This window comes from Anopheles marshallii, chromosome 2 (genome assembly GCF_943734725.1).
Source record: "Anopheles marshallii chromosome 2, idAnoMarsDA_429_01, whole genome shotgun sequence".
NCBI classification, from domain to species: Eukaryota; Metazoa; Arthropoda; class Insecta; order Diptera; family Culicidae; genus Anopheles; species Anopheles marshallii.
Genome location: NC_071326.1, coordinates 42,406,685 through 42,427,203, shown reverse-complemented (window position 1 = coordinate 42,427,203; position 20,519 = coordinate 42,406,685). Strand labels below are relative to the sequence as shown.

General features: G+C 40.9%; 1 protein-coding gene and 2 non-coding genes across 3 annotated transcripts in view; 1 reads left to right on the top strand and 2 right to left on the bottom strand.

Moving 5' to 3' along the window:
* The window catches only part of LOC128718055 (nephrin), a 74,094-nt gene extending 73,511 nt beyond the window's left edge, over positions 1 to 583 (top strand). Inside the window, exon 18 of the mRNA XM_053811729.1 lies at positions 140 to 583. Within this exon, the coding sequence (XP_053667704.1) occupies positions 140 to 583 (444 nt within the window). The remainder of the gene's footprint in view (positions 1 to 139) is intronic.
* A 12,497-nt stretch (positions 584 to 13,080) lies between these two features.
* On the bottom strand, positions 13,081 to 13,153 carry Trnaf-gaa (transfer RNA phenylalanine (anticodon GAA)). Its single transcript has one exon. It is a non-coding gene; the product is annotated as a tRNA-Phe (tRNA).
* A 6,200-nt stretch (positions 13,154 to 19,353) lies between these two features.
* Trnaf-gaa (transfer RNA phenylalanine (anticodon GAA)) lies at positions 19,354 to 19,426 on the bottom strand. The gene has a single exon. It is a non-coding gene; the product is annotated as a tRNA-Phe (tRNA).
* Between the last annotated feature and the right edge of the window lie 1,093 nt (positions 19,427 to 20,519).

Below are 20,519 nucleotides of genomic sequence, written 5' to 3'. Positions count from 1 at the left end.
GACGTGTGTAAAACTTTGTTCTGATAGTTTTCTCCGTGTTCGCTAATTGTAATAAGAGACTGTAATTTGTATTCGCCACGATAGAATCGGAAGAACGCGAGTAAAGAATCTTATGTCCAATGCACATTTTTCACTTCAGTTTGGCGAACTATCGCTCACCACCAATCCGGGCTACGCGATATACAGCTCGCCGATACGTAGCTACGGCAAACCGAGTCCTGGGCAGCAGCTTGGCTCGTTGCTGCTTTCCACCACGACCGGTCCGCTGGGCACGACCACCACAACCACGAGTGCCCCGACGGGGACCAGCCTGCTGCTAGCGTCCGGCGTTCCGGGGCCAGTCACGACGCTACCGACGCGCACATCGCCCAACATCTACACAAGACTGCCACTGCGAGACTTTACACCGAACAGCTACGACAGCATGCTCAGTACCTCGCAGACCACCTCCTGTTCGTCCTCGTCGAACGGTGGGTACGCGACGTCACAGATCTACACCGCCAAGATGCCACTGCTGACGACCAACTATACCGCGCTGGATAGTACGGGGCCCGGGCTTGGGCTCGGTGCGGACAAGTGTTGATAGTGTTTGCCGGTGTAAGGTACGCCAGGTACGATGTAGCTAGGACGATGTTAAGCGAATGTTTTACCGAACCATCCAATTGGAAATCTTGTTCGACGTGACGGGTGGTGTACACTTACACCATTCGCGCGTGTTTGTCGGTGCTAAAACTAAACCGAATGCTGATCGGTTATGCTACAACTCCTGTGTTTGTGGTTAAGTTTGCTACATGCGCTTCCTTTATGTGCGGATGGAAAACGGAGCAGAAGAAAATGTATCAGCAAGATGCAAATTATCACAACAAAGATGTGCCATTTACGGAAGCAAGAGAGAAACTCGGGGTGAAACAAAGGAAACAAATCAAATTCGCTGGCAAACAGGGTACTCACGAATGTTGCAAAGATAAATATTCAAAACCAGCGCAACTACAAACAACGCTCAATTATTTGACGCTTTTCCACTATTCCAACAGCTCCAACGTTCGGCACTAGATTACTAGTTGCTAGTTTTAAGTCGCGTTTACTTTACTAAGCTAACAGCAAAACGGATACTGTGTTTCCAGGCACGAATTCAAGCACAATTCAAGGAACGATTCTAATCCGATTACTTATTTCTGCTTTGCCCCCAATTTGGAAAATTGGGAAACTTTCCGCATTTTAACAGTATCACGGTAAAGTTGCTTTTACACTCTTTTATGTATGCTACCTTTGTTTGCTTACCAAGAGCAACAATTTACGTGTCAGTCAACGTATTCTAAAATGATGTACTGAGCTGCTACACCTGTTTACTAGTGAACAGCCATCACCATTAAAGGTACGTTCTCCAATCAAGTATACACGTGTTCCCCACGCACGGTCTGGTTTATCATCACTCGATTGTTGAATTTACTGACAACACTCATCGTTCGTGATGTAACGGTTGCGTTGAAAGTTACACCTGAAGCGATTGTTCCATCGCCGAGCAGCGCTGTTGCACCAGCGGGAATATTCATTCCCCGTAATGGACCTCTCCGGAACGCGCACTATTTCTGCACGTGCGAAGTAATACTGGTTGCATTATTTATACCGCATCGATTACCATCGTTTATCGCTTCCCTTCGATTCCCTCGCCCCCTTTTCCCACCTTTCGGATGCCACCGTCAATCAGGTCCATTAGTGGGAACGTACAACCATAATTGGGAAACTGTTGAATCACGTTTGCTGTTTGTCTGTTATAAACTGAAGAGGTTCTCGTGGCCGTGAATTTAAAAAAATCAGAAGTATTATTTAATTAAATTTTAAACCCCTTCCCGTTCAGAGTTTATTTACCGGTGGATAGTAGTGTAAAATAAAACAGTTGCAGAGCAAAACGGTGCAAAACGGATTGTGACATAGGCGTAGTTAAAATAGCAAAAAAAAAACAAACAAACAAATGCGAAGGACAAAAAAGAAAAGATGCGCATGGGGACAATAAAGCACAGGGCCCGCGTGAGATATAACGATAGTGTGTAAGTATGAAATCGAATGCATGTATATAGCTCACTGTACATATCTGGCAAATAGCATAAAGAAGAAATTTGAAGCAAAGCAGAAAAAGGGAAAATTTTAAGGAAACAAACAAGAAAAAAAACAACAAACCATCGAACAGCATCAAAGCGAATGTTAAACTTCGCAAAGGACAAGTAAAAGCCAACAAAATTCAAGTGAAAAACGTCGATGCGAATAGGACAAGGGAAACAAATAAATAGCTAACGATAAGAAAAGAGATAGGTTATGAAAAATATTTTTCAATTACTAAACAACGTGATACAGCAGCCGAAACACTAGCAAAACATGAGTGAGTGCGTGAACGAAGCGGGAAAAGAATCAGAAGCATAGACAAATTGCATCAAAACGATCAATACAATATGAATAAACTCAATATCTTACATTCGAGTGCGATACAAACGAGGTAACGCACCACTATATCATAAAATCGACTTAAAAGAAAAGTATGCAGTGGAATCGAGGATAACATCATGAGAAGAAACAAACGAGAATTTACCGTGCAGGTGAGAGAGATGGATGCATTCTAAAGGCAACTACTTCTTCATTCAACGTATTGATGTTTATTGAATGTTGACACAAAGTTAAAGGAACACAACAAACAAACAAAAAAAAAACAAACCGATAACACACAAAATGAAAGATGCCAACGATTTTGTCCAAAACAGAAAGGTATCGATGAGAACATTTAATTTGCGTTTGCAAAACAGTGTGGTATGCACAGGCGAGAGTGGATGAAACAGTGACAACAACCAAACAAAAACCATTGTGCAGGGATGAAAGAATTCGTTATGGAAAGTTCGTTTCCTTTTTTTTGTAAAACTGAACGAATAAAACGATGTACAAAGAAACAGAAGTGTTGGGTGTTTTCTTTTAAATTTATTTGAGTTTTTTTAAGTTTATTAAGTGCACGGTAAAGTTTATGGAGTTTTCTTATACCTTTAATTTTTCAATTTGCGTTCTTAATCCAATACACATGCAAGTATTATGGCCAGTGTATATTTTTTACTCAAAGTTTTTGAATCATAATATCTAAGCAGTTTAATATTTTTTATATCATAATATCAAAACCTCAATATAATGTGTTCGTATTTCTATAAGGCAATCATTTTGTTTCACGCTTCAGATAATTATTGCATGATTGATTGCACTGTGTGTCTCAATCCAATCACCATTGTAATCACGCTAAAAAGCTCAAATTCTACGGAACCTTGAAGGTTAATCCTCTCCGTTTTTTTTTTTACCCACCAAAATGACCTTGCATTTAAGCAAAGCACCCCGATCTGCAGGTGTTGATTATTAGCCCCTGATGTTGTTGGGGGTCTGCCTGTCCAAATAGGTACGGCGATGACGAAACGGAAAATGGAAGCCGTTACAAAGGTGACCGCTTTTTCGTGTGGCTTTCTCTAACGGCTGAGTCACTGTACTGGTCTCAATGATCCACCACTTACCTTCGCTGTGAAGTACCACCAACGAGTTGCGAGTCACCGGTCAAAGCATTTCCAAGGTGGTCGTTAATTTTCCAGCTATCATAAGTTTCGATGCTGGCACATTTATTTGTGTTTCCTTTATTTCACACGATCGGTGATGGTAAGTGTGGGCTGTTGGGAAATGATTTGCCCGATGACGGTGCTGCTTTGCCGCAGCCCGTGTCGAAGGAAAATGGCATTTTCTACCGCTTCGCTTACTCTTTCTTCGCTCAACCGATGCTTTCAGGAGGGTGAGTTTTCGAGAATTTTGCACTCGATGCCCATTTTAGACCGCCCACAGTCGGTAAACATATCGTCAACTTTCCGCTTTCATCGTTGTGTTTTTGCTGTCCCGTTCATAATGGAATGTCCCCTAGGGACAACCCCCCATCGCACTCAGCCACTCGTCCCAACAGAGCTAAACGACCGGACGGAAATCGGAAGCATGGACCGGATTTTCAACAAGTTTGTGTTCCATTTCCCTGCTCACTGCCTTTCCATAAACGAATCACTATGTCTTGCGAAAGGCGAGCCCTTTATCGTTCGTCTCACTGCTAGATCTTTGCGTTGCTCCATCCACGAAACACTGTTTCGGTTTTGGTTTCTTTGCATTTTTGCTAACGATCAACGAACAATATCCTAGACCAGTGCTGTTCTTGCCCCATCGGGAATACCGTTCGTACCTTTCATTTGGTGTCATTATATTTTCATTTCTCTCGCCACTGCGTACCAGATCTCTCCCTTGCGTGATCTTGCGACACTGAACCTGGAAATGCTAGTGGAAAACAAATCCGGACCCAAAAGCAACATTTTGCACAAATGTTCATTAGAATCCCTTTTATTGTACGATAACCACGGTTTGCTTTTCGGCAGCGACAACTTCCGGTGATGTCATTCTCGAACCCATCCTTAACGTTCCGTACTGTACGCAGGTAAATTGAGGTAGAATAAAATGTTGTAGTACAGAAAAAAAAATAACAGTGGTAAGACTTGAAGCAGAAAGTATCAAAACCTAACTCTCCACGACTTGTTTTTTCATCCTGTTTTTTTTTTCTTTCTCTTTTCTATCTACTTACAACCACTTACTCTTTCGTATGGAGAAACTTCACACCGTAAATGGTAGCAAACGACAGCAACATTATCATGGTGAAAGTTCTTCGATGCGGCCAGGTACGTTGGTATGAAGGTTGGGCAATACTGAAGCGAAGCCGCAAAGTTGGCGAGCTAATTGCAATTTAATTAGCACTTGGGGCGGTTGATCGAGCCATCGCACATTAGTTCGTAGGTTTTAATCGATACGGTCGCATGAGAAGCGAGAACGCGGACGATACTGTGCGGAAAAAAGAGTCATCGCCGTTGTGACGGCTATTGAATTTTCAAAGTTTGTCATATTTTGAGTGCAAAATACCTATTTTTTATTGTGCAACTAATCATCCAGTGGGAGAAGACATAACATCAAACCATTTGGCCCGTTTTAGCTTTCATAATAATATGTGTCTCACTGGTGTTCGAAATTCGAAAATCATAACACGTTTGAAGGATAACTGTGAAATCAGAAGAACATCTTGAAATTTATCTTTCATCAAAATGTCTGCCCAATACTATAACCCCACCATATCAATTGGCTAACAAAGCTAATGGCGCAAAATATGATTAAGCATTTAATCTAATGGAATGAGCTCACTTCAAACGACTTCCTTCCTTCGAAACGCTCGATTAACAAATTTCGAAATAATTCGATTGAACTCTTTGGGGCAGACATGCTCTACTAATTAATTCAAAAATGTTCGGGTTGACTAAAACTGGTTTGATTTGGTAATCTTAATTACTAGAGGGTTTGAAGCCGAGTGGCTTTGCCTTGTCGATTGATCCATTTTGTGCCATCATAGTTAGTTTATCTCATAATAAAGTTTTTTTCTCTCCTCCTACCATTACGAGCAAGCTACTCATAGCTGACTTTATCCCAGTAGAATACGCCACGATGAAAATCGAAATGGTAGTTCAGATTTTTGTAGCATACATGGTCAAAGAGTAAATTTTTCAGCTTAATTGACTTTTCGCTTACTAATTCCTGTCATTTTTCATCATCAGTATTAGTTAATTCATTCAGTAAATTTAACAGCTTGATTGACTTTTCGCTTACTAATTCCTGTCATTTTTCATCATCTGGTAGGTGTGACGGTCTTACAATTAGAAAAAAAAGTTATATTACGGAGGTATGAAAGTTGAATTCAACTCGTTCACTTTATTTTCAGGGGCAAACTTTCAGCAACTAAACCTGAGACTAAATCCAACACTCTTCAAAGTATTAGTTAGTATGGCACATCCTTTGTAAAAGGTTGAGTTCATGTACTGCTTTCGGGAAATATTGCATAGAATTGATATACTATGAAAAACCTTATACCTTACACTTGGCTTAGTGAGGAATCTAAAGAACTCATCAATTCTATTTTCTTGTTTCTGTAGTCCTTCTTAGAGAAGAAAATTAATTTCTTAAAAGAGAACAGTATGAAATCGGGCACTTAATACATTTCACACCACTCACCTAAACTTGGACCAGTTTTAACTCATCAGTTCCGTTGCTTTACTACTCCGTAACTTTACTTTCCCTGAAATATCACATTTAATAAGTGCAAAAATATGACCATACCATTCTGAAACGATTGCCGAAAATCACTTCCAAAATGATACATCCCCTTTTGCCACCCACACTTGTACTACAATAAAGGCCAACTGAATCTTTGGTTTCCCGGAGTGGCAAAGGCAGCCGTTATTGCTACCGACCGTGTGACTCATAATTTTTCGCCATTTGCGGAAAACTAGTTGGCAAACGTTGTTGAAACGTTGGAAAGTTTTCTCATTTTCTCGAAAGGCAGCTGACTACGCGGAAAGCACTACCAGCAGAGCTGGGTAGGATAACAACAACACGAGTGAAAGAGAAGAATTTTGATCCACTGAGCCGCTGGTAACAGAAGCATTGTCCGAGTAGAATGTCCAGCTCGGTTATAAACTTTCCTATTTCGGTTTGCTGGTCTTTTCCTGTTATTTGCTTGTGTTAAATCTTCCCATTCTTTCCTTCCGCTTTTACTGAGCTTCGTTGAAGGAAGGTAAGCGTTTCGATGAAGGGCACACTATTTACTGGCCACAAAACTTATTCACCGGGCCCGAAGCGTGCGATCCCCCAGTTCTGGAAGCGGTCCTCGTTCTGTTGTAGCATTTCGTGCCAAACAGCCGCAGGAAGAGTACAGTAATGCAGAAAACAACTTCCCACGTTTTTATACCTTGCCCAGTTCCTTTGCGCCATTTTCTTTTATTTTCCTTTCATTGCAAAGTTTGTTAAGCGCTCTCTCCTTTCTTTACATCATTTAGCTGGTTCACCACTTTTTTCTCACCAGCATTGCCAAACGAAAGTTTGAGTTCTACAGAACACTCCCTCTTTCAGGAAAGCTACTTTTTGGTATGATTTTCCAAACCGTGCTGCATATCATTTTATTCTCTTCGATTATTTATCTTTAGTTATTTTATTTTTGTTCTCACTTTCCTTCAGTGCTCAATGAACTTTTTCTATTCTTTTAGAACTTTTGTCCAAAGCTAGCAGAGAGAGAGAGAGTGAGCGGTACCGCTTTTCTTTATGCCCTCAAGAGGGCTTAAAATAAATAAACCTAAGCTTGAATTGAAATTTTAGAATATCATTCAGGGCCAGACCAGGGTGCATTGCTCGGGGTATGCGTTAAAAACGTATTCAGCACAAACCCAAACCGGGTCGATTCGTTATTCTACGTATCATGTTCGGATCAAAAGAAAATAATCTTTCACAATAACGGCTCTCAACGTTTGTCGATGAATTTGCTGAAAATATGGTAGAGAATAAGAAAAAAGAGTACAAGTAGCGCCAACTATTATGTTGTACTCCATCGATCAACAAAAATATTTGAAACGACTACAATCTCTACATCAATTTAGCACCAGGTTTCGGGTGAATAAAACTGTTACTGCTAAAAGTTTTAAATCAATAACAGCTATTGGGCCAAAAGATACTGCTAAACAACTATTGTAAGTTGAGAAATGGAATATTCTTTTCCCCAAAGCTAGAAACTAATGTTCTCAGATAGTTAATCTTTTTGCTTTCAGACGCTCCTCCTAATATGTATGCAGTCTAAAAACATAGAGCCTGATATAGAATTACCTCCGCGGTAGATTATACATAATTGATCATACATCATTTATTAAAATAGAGATCAAAGTTTTTTTATAATTAGATAAGTAGCGTACTAAGCGTAAGAAAATTCCTCCCACATGAGATTTTAAAATTTAAACACAAAGTTGCAAATGTTTAACCACTTATGGGATAGATTAATGTTTGAGCTTGAAATTTTAGAGTTTAAGACTCGTTCTGCGAAACAATGATACACATTTCTTGCGTTGGAACTGGAATGTTAGGTTAAGTTTAAATTAAATTATTTTTTCAAATGAAAATATCCTCCATAATATCCATAATAATCCGCTCTTGTTGGCTGTAACGCTTTAGCGCATTGAATGGAGACGCATGGTAGTTTATACTATTAAATTGTGCTTTTCATGGAGACGCCTGGTTATTCACTCCCATGGATGCGTAACACATTGTAGTTTGTTTGTCATGGCGCTATCTGCTTAGAAGTAGTAGTTATTTATTCTTAATGGCTTTCTGTTTTCCAAATTACATACCCACGTATAGTACACGTACAAGTAATACTATTCTACTAATGGATACAATTTAAGGTATGAGTAAATTTGCCCTTTATAATGTAAATTTACAGTAGTTTTTATATTTCTTTCGGATGGAAGCCTTGTTAGTTAAGTTATGTAATACAATCAAAATTTCCATGACACTGTTTCTACTATGTATTCCTTTCAATTGGATACAAAATCGTGCACACGTACCACATGCCTTATTTGTAAAAAACCCAAGGGTCGATCACGCAAATTTGACGCTGCGAACGACCACCGTAAAGGTCATAAGTTACAGCATTGGTGTTTGGTGTTTTAGATTTCACAGTAATGGTTGCAGCAAAAAATATGTATATCCATCGAACCGAAACGTTACATCCGTGGATTTCGATCGCACGCTCTAGTGAGCTGGCAGGAAATTAAATTTTTCAAACGGACCAAGCCCAATCCACCCTGCTAAAATATCCCTATGTTGCACAAATATTGCCCAACGGGTCGACTACGCACAACGCAGTAACATTGTTACTCTTGTGCATCGATGATAGAAGCAACATTTTAATCGATTTTCAACACACTCCGAACGGCACAAACTTTTTACACTTTTCCAAACGTTCGAAGCGTTGCGCGTACGATGCTTTAAAAATGTACTTTGCAAACCTCCGTACTTGGTACGGTCTGGTTGAAACGACACGACTTATACGTTGTAGCAGTACGCATCCATTTGGTTTAAAAAAAAAATAGCATCTAGCTTATGGGTTGCTCGATCATTTTTTGACTCGAAAGAAAAAGCTCAATCCACCCTCAGGAAATGTAACGGGAAAAGGCCATAATGGTGTAACTGAATTTTCAACCAGTGTTTGTTGCTTTCGTCATTTCGATTGCATTGAACCCCTGTGGCTGGACTGGTTTCTGGCATTGCATGGGCGGATGGCGAAATTTGCGCCATTCTCATTCACACTGTTTCGATACGATTGTTTGCCGTAGCAAGCGAAAGTATGCCATCATTCGTCTCGGATCCCGGTTTGTAAATAGCTGATGTTGCATACACCTCTCCTTTTCTTTCCGAATTGTGGATACAGAAAAGATTACAATTTCAGTAACACACGCTGTATACATGTGAACTTTAGTAATAATCAGGATTAAAATTACTGACCATAGGCCACACGGTTCTGGCAAGTAATGAAAGAGAATATTTTAGTAGAGTATATGGTTTTAAAAGTCATGGTAACACCTTGGTTGTTTTTTTTTTGCCTCAATAACTGAACTGATTTTGAGTTATCACCATTTAATTAGTCATTTATAACAATTAACTGATGTCATGTACAATGGCCATGGTCTTGTTTGGTTTAATGCTGGGTTCAAGTATATTTGTGCATAAATTGAAAATAGGCCGAAAGAGAGGAAAAAGAGTGAGGGATAATGGATTGAATGTCTATGATCAGTATCAATTGGGCCGTTAATAAAGAAACTTCCAGTCAAACTCTCACGTTTATTTTTCATCTTTCTCAGATGCTTTCTTATTTTTCTTGAATCGCTCATAATTGAGCACGTCATGCTGGCAGGATTAGTTCCACTTGCTACAGCCAACTAACCCACTGTGCTCGTCTCATGTCAAACGGGTCGCTGACGAGCTCCTTACTAGTAAGGTATGAGTGTAGCATCCTCATCATGTGCTCTAGCGTAACCTTCGGACCAGCATCACCGTTAGGATGTCTGTTTCGCCAAACAACTCAGCTATCTCGTGACTTCTTCCCGCGCACCACATGCCCTGCTTACAAATATTTCCAAAAATAATCCGCTGCTCCAAGTAATCAGAAATGCCGACATCGTTGAGGTTCTCCTCCGGCAATGTCCAAAGCTCATGGCCATAGAGGACTACCGCACGTGCTGCATTTCGTGGCTTGGCGTTGTATTATCGATCATAGTTGTTTGTGGAGAATTCATTAGGCGCTAATAACTCAGTGATGTGAAAATATTATATTCTACCACAATTTTTAAGTTATGCACAAAATGATGTTTCAATTTAAAATCGTAGCAAACGGCCATTCAATTGGTGTCAACAGTCTACAAAATTCAACGGTCCTACACCTTAGCAGTAAATTATGGAAGTGTACATTTTTTAACCCTTCCATATAACCAGCCAAATGTTTAAAGAATGAGAATATTCCCGCAACAAGCTGGCAAATTGGCTGATAATCTTTATAAAAAACACCACAAAATAAACCCATCAACTGACCGCTGCACACGGATATGCATGCTGATGAATGGACGTGCTCGACATTTCGATTAGTGCTTTTAAAATTTGTATCATCACCGTCCAGCAATGACAAAAACTGACCACACTATTCCTCGGTTAGCTGACCGACAGTGACCGATGCAGCATGGCATGGCAGTGGAAAAATAAAAAGCGAGAGGAAAAAATAGTGCCAGTAAGCCTTCTCATTCGTGTCTGCTTCAGATGTCTCTTTGTCGTCACCCGTTAACGGATGGCCTACACGGTACATGCATTTTATGGAAAGACATTTTAATATTGCTCTCGCAATCATCAGCTCATCACGAACGGTACGGCACACTCCTGATTGTTCCTGGACACGATCGTTCATTCTTTGTAAAAAATCTATTGAAGTTGATTACTTGCAACCTCGTTATGAAGTGTGTTATCACTACATCAATCTGAATGCTCGGATATGCTTTTTATAAATGCATCCATTAAAAAAAATCCTGTCAGTGTATGTAGTAGTTAATTTGTAGCTCATTTTTAGGAACGTGTTTTTAAAATGTCGAAAAAAATGCCTATCTAAAACTGATTTATTGACATTTGCTTCAAAGTCGTTGCCACTAAGCATTATGAAGAAATGAAACAAAAAATTAAATTTGAGTGAAAATTAAAATCGATATCAACGCATCAGCATCATTCATAAATAAAGACAAATAATTTAATCCATTTTATCCCAAAACTTATTCTAAATTTTTACATAACAATATAAATAAATATAATGAATGTCTCTGCATAATCCTATAAATATAACGACATAGTGCAACGATTTAGTTGTTTTGTTTTAAAAGCGGGCGACAGGGAAAAGTGACATCTTGTCTAACCGCTGTTGCCAAGATAACAACCACAGCAACAAAGGAAACGAGTAGATTACTCGCCAAACGCTGGGCTACGTTAAGACAATTTAAAAACCATTAAAATACTGTGTTAAACGAAATTGTTAAACAAAATTTTTAGGAAAGTTGCTACGGAATCCAACCATTGTTGCAAGACGCGTCGTTATGTTCGATGTTTATGAAGTATTCTATGTATATTTTATTTCCACCACTATTTGCTCTAGCCATTTACTTAAATACCATTTTCGGTGCAATAATCAATCACTTTTTAGAATGCATTTCAGTTCTTGGAAATTCATTCAATATAATTTGCGCTGCAATAACCAATCACTTTCCAAAAACAGATGAGTTTCAATAAAAAAGAAAGCTCACATTCATTGCTATAACGTGCCACAATACAAAAAAAATTAAATCCCTTCCCTAGAAATTCATTTCCTAAATTGATGTCACTGACCATAACGTTACGTACTTTCGGGTTTGCGTTGTAAAGCCATCAATTTGAATTGTTTTAACCAGGACTAGCTGCCAGGGAACGTGGGCTGGTTATATCGATTGCGAGAACCGTTAAAAGCATATCAAGCTAGGCCATCATCATGCGTCATCAGGAAAGCGAACAAAGCATGGGCAAAGATGTTTCCAATAAAATCCTATCCGGATGAACCATCAAGAGAGTGGCTGGCAGCAGTATTGACTTCTCGCAATGGCAATATGGTATCGGAAGTAGTTTTACTTGGAACACAGTAATTGACCTAATCCTAAGCAAAAGGTAGTTTAATAATGCAACTATGAGTTAAAGTTAGTTGCGCTTACTCTGAATCATTATCAATGAAATATACTTAAAAAAAACTATCCAGAATGCAAAAAGCCTTTTCCATCGTATGCTTTAAGGATAGCTTAACTTTTACTGTACAGCCATAAGCCCTAGTTTGGGATCCTAACCCAATAGCGCTGTGAAGCGGGTTCCGTTCCGCAAACCACACAGATTCCTGTGCGAAAGCAGCAAACATCAAAACCCGTAAACTGATCGAAATCGAATGACTCTTGTTCATTCGCTTCGACCCGCAGCTCGTCCGCCAATCAGTCCGAAAACACGTTCCTGATGACAATTTAATTTTCATCTGTCAAACCACCACGCTCCTACCATGCCCGAAGAGACTGCACCACGTTGACTAGCGTGACCACAAGTTGCGAATCGACAAGGGACATTTATTGCTCCGCAAATTGATGCAGCATCCAAAAGGCGCGTGGAAACGATACGACAGTGGCTACGACTATATAAAAGGAAGCAAAAAGCACAAACCTCGCAGTTCGGAAACGTACATCCTTCAAACCGGCGGTTCGCTTTGGTGTTTAGCACTGGTGGCATAGACGCAACGGAACGTCGTGTTGATACGCTACTTGATGGTGACCGCTTTTGATGTATTCAATATGATTAAACCGTCATTAGGTTTAGTTGCTGATAATTTCAATTTAATTGCACCGAGCCGTCTTAAACATCAATTGTCGGCTAGGAAGCGCTGTTGATAGGTATTTAAGCGTGGCATTTAAAAGTCATTGCGCTTTAACGGCTGGGGTGGAGATTTTCATTTATGGCGATAAAAGCAAGAATGAAATTAAAAATGGTGTTTAGGGTGCAAATCATTGGTTGAAGTTAGCGATACTATTAAACAGAACAAAAAAGGAAGTGATTGCTCTAGAGATTATGTGCTGCCGAAACCCGGGATTGAACCGGGGACCTTTAGATCTTCAGTCTAACGCTCTCCCAACTGAGCTATTTCGGCTGATGAAGGTTAACGCATTACCCATTACCTGTTGCTGGTGTGCTTTCATTACTACTGCACCAATCAGTTGCACAACATGCCTGCTCTTCTTATCAGCTTCCTAGTTGAAGCACGCTCATCGACACAAGCGATTAATCTCGCACAATTAAACGCAAGATGTTGTCTGTAAGCTGACTGGACCGGAATTAGGTTGGCTGATTAGCGAACGGCCAAACAACTACAACGCACAGTTCCCGATGGTTTTCTACTGCTGTAACTAAGCAACACGCAGGCAATGGCTCATTCGAGGTAATCAACACAATCGGCTACCGGACGGGCTAGTGCAAGCCGTAATTAAGCACAACAGTGAACAGTTTGCTCGTCGGTTGGGATAAAAGCCAAAGCAGCAAGTTCTACCGACATCCCACAATGTTCGCAGATGGTAGATTAGGCGGCTAATTCCACCTTATGTACACGGCCAAGCAACTGGCTAATGGTTAGATTATTTTCCGACGAGAAGATACTCACCATTTAAGCTCCTTGCTCGCTTGGTAAGAAAACAATTTCAAACGCCTCCAAATGATGCCTCGCTGGATAAGAATCTGGCATCATAGGCTACCATGCCATGCTTAGCGGCTTGCATCTATGGTTTGGGCCAAATTTTATGAATATGAACGTTAAGCAATTTTCTCCCTGTCCTTGCTTGCAATCATGACTTTTATAACACAGGTGCACCATATCAATCATATCGGCAAGGATAATGAAATTGGAAAAAGAAACACCAAAGAGCATTATACCCCCAAAAGGTGTACGTTCACGTCAACAGCAACAAAACGTTCACAAACGCCCATAATTCCCACAGGCGCCGGATTTATATTCCGCTTGTATTCACTCACCGTACTTTATGAGCAGAGAAAGTAGTTTTACGGATATATTTTCCACATTGCAATTTGCTTAAAAGCGAATCGAATCGTACGACACCCCTTCTTCTGGCCTGTCATACGTCTTCGCGCTGTATCAGCAGAAAAACAAGCTTTGCAAAAGCTTTCCAATATCCAGTCATCCCACCGGAAGCGACTTTCATATCCGATCCGGTAAGAAAACTTTTCGCAACGCTGTTCAACCTTCCGAAAACGGCGTTGTGTTTGTTTTGATGAACATTTCCCAAACTTAAAGAGGTGTAAAAAGTCGATGGCAAAAATTTTGGTTCACAATATCTGCCTCTGTGCCGGGGCCGAACTGAAATCTTTCACGGTGGAACGGTCGGGTGTGTGGCAAGAGGTGGTAAAAGGGTGTGAATACGCGCAAGAAAATTTATCACTACGGGGTTAGTGCTGCGTTGTAAATATTTTGCACTTGCTTCAGGTTCAACTTTATCCCGATGTTCGTTCGCTGTTTGGGTTGAAGCAAAATCAGGAACAGAGCCAGGCGGGAAAGTATGCTGCCGGTACAAGTTTTACTTACCGAATCGTGCAAACTGAAGAAAAGTAGACGGGTTATATCGCAAATATAGGTTGAGTTCTACTGTTGCCTAACTTTTGTGATGATATTTTATACACAAACGAACATAATCATATAAATTCAGTAACGTAAACATAATTAACGTACGCAACTGTCCATTAAAGAACAATTATTTTTCACGTGAAAGTACATGTAGTAATATTACACTAAGAAACGTTAGAAAAAGAAGAAGAAAGGAGTTACAATATGAGTACTTTAAATATTCTGCTGATGATTGTTTTCACCCGTAAACCAACATTTTATCTCCGATAAACCCAATTTTCCAAGTTTTTTGTTGTCTATAATTCTTCAAGTCCGGGTTATTAGCCATGTTACTATCCACTAATACAAAAGTTACAAATCAACTGAAAAAAGGCCCTCTATTGACTTTCTGTGGCATATCTTAGTAAGTGGAAATTAAATGATATTCTAAAGTCGCAAAATAAAATAATTTTCTGACAAATAGCTAATCCCAATCTCTTTACATTGCTTTTCATGCAATTAAACCAGCAATGCAACTTTTAAAACAGTTTTTCTTATCATTACTTATTCCCATTTAAGCTCACGGTAGAAAACTCCCTGAAGTCAGAGTACTTCGCATCGTCCAACGTTTGTCGAAATGTTCCGGGAGCTGTACCACGCTCGTACTAAGATTCCCGTAGCCGGGCTACAATTTCCTGATGCAACTTCGCACATGTAAAGGGAGAAAGAAAGTAACGATAATAAAAATAAACATTCGCCCATAACGGCAAACTACGCGCTCACCAACGTTGATAACGAGCAGTGGGGTAGCTTTCAGCAAATTTGGTACCGATTTCACCCGCTTTTCCTGCCCTGTTATCACGTGCGTGGCTGTGTACGTATTTATTCGCTTCTCTGCCCCGCCTGACACCTTGATCGTTTCGGTAACCGAATTGCAAAACTCATAAATTTTGCCACCAGCTAATCCTTCCCCGGGATTGCATCCTTCGGGCTGGACGGCACGTTACCAAACTTCCCTCCGAACGATCCAACTTGTCCTGGACCAATCCCTAAACATTGTATGGCGTTATTCTCGACAAAAAAAAAAACAACCAAACGCTTACTGAAGCCATGATTTCAGTGATGAAACTTGCTGCCAGAAAGATAGCAGTGGGACAGCTGCTACTTTAAAGCAACAGCTAACAAGCAAAAGGTTTCATAGCGCATAAAAAAAAACGTATCTGATACTCATGAATGTGTTTCCAGCAGCTTCATTTTTTTTTTCTTTCGCCGAACCAAGCCTAACTTTTTCGCTCATCAGCACTGGCAAAAGTTTTTGACGACATAAAGTAATTCAATTAAAAGTGTCTCCCAAGTGTCTTCTTTTTTCTTGGATTTTTTTTATTGCGGGGGAATGGTTGCGAGGAGTACACTTCCCAACCCCATTACACTAGCGCGTGAGCCGTAGAGCAAACCTAGAACTCAATGCTCAAATTTGTAAAACGTAGATTTTACGCTCAACGCCACACCGTGGCATGAATTCACTCGATGGCACATTAATTGTCATTTAACTTATTACACACTCATGCCGGGGATGGCGAGAAACTTTGTCTTGCCACGCTGGGTGGAGGTGAAGCGAGCTAGAAAGCTCTACCGTATCTTCCAACTGGAGAAGCTCTGCCAACTAATAAAACTCATGTACAATGGGCGCTGTTGTTGTTGGGCTGGCGTGAGTGGGGGTTTCACGTCGCAGATACAGCGATACATCCCGCTGTTAGAACAGGCGGCTAATTTCAATGATTGGAGCACCGTCAAGTGTTGTTGCACGATGTTAATTACCATTTCGCATGCAGCATCTTCCATTGGACAAACGATGATTTTCTTTCGTTGGCCATGTAGGAAAATGCCGCGTCTCAAAAGAGGTACAATATTGCTTACTTCATCGTGCTCATGTTGCTGCTACAATTGTTCATTCATTCACCCCATTCGTGTTGTGTGTCTTATCCCAACTGTTTTTATCTATTTATGAGGCATATGAATAAGTTCGTGTTTGGTAGTTTACTTTGTTTTTGTTTTAAAAGGTAACATTATTGTTTCTAATTGTTAACTTTAAGCTTTCTTTTCCTCAAACCAATCATTTACAATCATTAACCAGCCTCTTTTACGGTTTACCAAATCATCAAGCAATATTTGTACATCTGGGCCATATCTTATGATTGTTATCCATGCTGAATATACCCTGCCCACGTATATTCAAGGTTTTTCAGTGCATTTGGTGGGACCAGCAGGGTGTGATTTATTATGAGCTGTAGTAACGAAAAGTTGTACCCATACCGCTGTATAGCCCGATGTATAGCAGCCGATTGCAGATTACACGCGAGATAGATAAAAGTAAATCAACGACAATAGTCACATTTATTGAAAACAATCGATTATTCACAGAAAAGCAACAAATGTCGATAAAAAAACTCCTCGAACTTATGTTAACTCCCAATGTTCTTATCGTGAAAGGTTTAATTTGGTTTTTGTTTCATTTCCCACAAAACCAAAGAAGGAAAACAAAGTCTCATTTAGCCCGGGGACAAAACTTTTAATTCAAACACATTCTGCCGGTGATCGCTTTTGGGCTTGCTTGAACTTTGTTTCATGCAAAGCTCACACAAACACACAAATGATAACTGAACACCACCATCGTCACCACCACCACCACCACCAACGCTGTTTGCTATCTTCTATCTGCAGCAAGGTTCAGCAGCAAGTTTTGCTCATAATTTTCCTCCCACACACACACACAAATTTTGTAGCGTTCCGCGTAGAAACGTGACCCCGTGTCCGTATGTAAGTGTTCCGTATTTTGAATTTCCGCTTAAATAACAACATTTTACCTTTCATCTCGTTCTACGCGTTAGCCAGCGGGCAACAACGGCACGAAAAGGTCCCTGAAACAGTAGACGAAATGTAAAGAGTCCTTCCTGCTTCTGCATTCTTGCTCCCCTACCCAGTGGTAAGTCCATTGGAAGAGGCAGCACGAAAAGCAAAACAAAATGCACAACAGGGGAACACTGTCAACGGTCTGAGCTTTGAACCAAACGAGGAACCAAACGTCCAAAAAAGCAGCTCTTAGGTGCGCTCTTTTTCCACCACGCGAAAGAATCACTCCCACGGCTATTTCAAACACGCTACACACACACACACTGCCAGTACGGCTGCAACCGAAGCGACAGCAAACTTTTGCCATAATATAGCTCCCAAGCTATATCGCCCTACTCCCAAATGCCATGACCCCGGCCAACGTTAAAGTGGCTGTTTGCTGGTGCGTTCAGCAGGACAACAATTGTGCTGCACAGCGTTTGCCGAATCGCAATAGCAATAACACCCGAGCGAGGTGTCGCTGCAGACAGACAACCGGGCAAACATTTAAAGCGAAATGGAAATTTGAAACTAAGTAAACTTCTTTGATTTCTTGCGGTGCTTTTTTTGTTTGTTTCTATTCAACAAACGGATACAGCAAGCGAACCTCGATTCAGCTAGACGGTATAGATTGTGTCATCGTGCAAGTTTATGCACGTAATTTGGATGTTCTTTTTAAACCTCGCACCCATTAAATGGAGCATTTTATCCGCGCGCTGATAAAGTTTGTTTTTAATGGATGATTATAACTGATCGTTTAACCGAAACAACGATTAAACGCTGGCATATTTTCCGTTGCTTGTTGCCATGACCAGGATGCCTTTCCTACAGGATAAGCAGGTTTGCTAAACAAACAGGTTATACAGCAACTACCATTTTACTGTACATGGACACTCCTTTCACACGCCATCTAGTGATAAAAATCATAAAACACACCAGGTTGAAGATTTCTTCCCTTCCCATTCGCCTAATCAACGATCCAGTGGTAAGAAAAGCACAACCCAACAACAACCCATGCCAGTGTTGCGCCAGTGTCCAGCAGTTCCGGTGTGCACGTTCCCTAAAGCATAGGAACGAACGATCCATTTCCATTTCCTTAGCGACCCACACATTATGACAAACGAGCAATGGTTAGCTATGCCCCCGGTGTGCCAAACATTCTGCTTCGGTTCCAACTCCGAAGCACTGGTTCGGTACGGCCAATGTGCGTCATTTGGTCGATGAGCCAGAACGCTGGAATTCACTTTTGGATAACTGCCAATCATACGCATACGGGTACCATCCCGGCTTCCCACGGGCTTGGATATGTACGTATCTGGTACGAATCTACAAATTCTCTCCTTTCTCGCTTTCGTCCGACCGCCCGGTACGGTTATTTACAACGCTACACACATCGAACTCGGTTCTTACCGGTTCAGCGAAGATGGACATATGTCGAAAATGGGTTAAGCTGTAGCTTTCAGCTTCGAACCGGAACTGCCCCAAAAATCATTTTCGATCCTAATCGACTTCGAGAATTCGTGAACCCCGTCTGCTGATTGTGTGGGTATGTAGGGCTGAATGGCTTTCAGCGCCATAAGTTTTGCCTGCTGCTAGAAATAATGGTAAAGATGCTGGAAATAGAATGTGGAACTGGCCAAAGCTTACCAAGACCCTGAACCAGCTTGCTTGCCACCATGCTCACTTTAAGCCTCCCGTTTGATTATGGATAGAAGGTTAAGCGTGTACGCAAATCGTTATTGATAACGATTCGCTTCTATTTCGGATGGTGAGTGAGATAAATTGGAAACAGCAAGCAGCTCCAGGAATAAAACCGACATTTATAACACTAAAAAAAAAACGGCGAGTATTGCCGAAACCCGGGATTGAACCGGGGACCTTTAGATCTTCAGTCTAACGCTCTCCCAACTGAGCTATTTCGGCTGCATGTGAATTGGACGATGCAAGCAGTATCGCGCTGCTACATTCAAACCCTGCATGACGATAAGCGCAATCATCCGCGGGAGTTCAAAGCCAATTCAAATATTTGCATCTCTTTAAATAAATGCTCATCTTCGAGTGCAGCCACTATCAGTGCATCAGAATGATCATTGGTTTTCGTTTCGCGGAGCGTTAATGATGCAGACAAAGTCCTCTCCTCCCCCGTGCTGTCACCCCTGTCGCAAGCGTTCCAGAGCGTCTGAAATGGGCACACTAAGCGATTTCTAATGCTATCAAATCGTTTGCATTCAGCACTATCATCCTCATCGCTTATGCGCCAACAGCGTTTGCTCATTTTCTCTATTTATCTAGACAACAGTTTCACTGTCGGGCTGCAAATCACGCTGAGTAGACACAATAAATATTTATTTTAAGTACAGATCGATAGATTGCTTTTACACTCGCAACTATCAACTCGCCGGTTCGCATAACGTCGATGAAATCGTTCGTTAAACATAACAGGATGGAGACACAAAACAAAACAAAAAACGGATTAGTAGCAACATTGTTGCTCACCAACAGGTTGCAATAGTGGTCACCATTTTGTTACGGTACACCAACAGCTAAACAGGCACGAACACTCCTCCTGCACTGTGTTCAGTTCGTTTACCAATTCTCATCACCCTGGATACGGCTGGTTTTGCGTAAATGGTTTTGCGTAGCTGTACCATAGTGCCTGTTCGTTAAATTGCTGAACGAGCTGTTCCGAAATTTGGAATAGATGAAAACTGATCAACCCTTCGCTGTTCATCGTACGTTCGAAAGGGTACGAGAGTTCGGTATACGCCACATTTTGGGTACAAAAATCTATTTCCCCTCCTGACTTGTGCTTGTTGTGATGTGTTGTGTGCGTTTTTTTTGTTCAGCGCAATACCTTAGCAACCAGCACGTGAAGTGAAATCCTGTTTTGCACGACCTGGCACTAACGGTATTGATATACATCATCGAAAACAAATATGTTATTGCCTGTTCAATCAAACGTTCCCACTCGTTCACACAGTAAGTGAGCGGATGTGCAGATGAGAAGCAATATTGC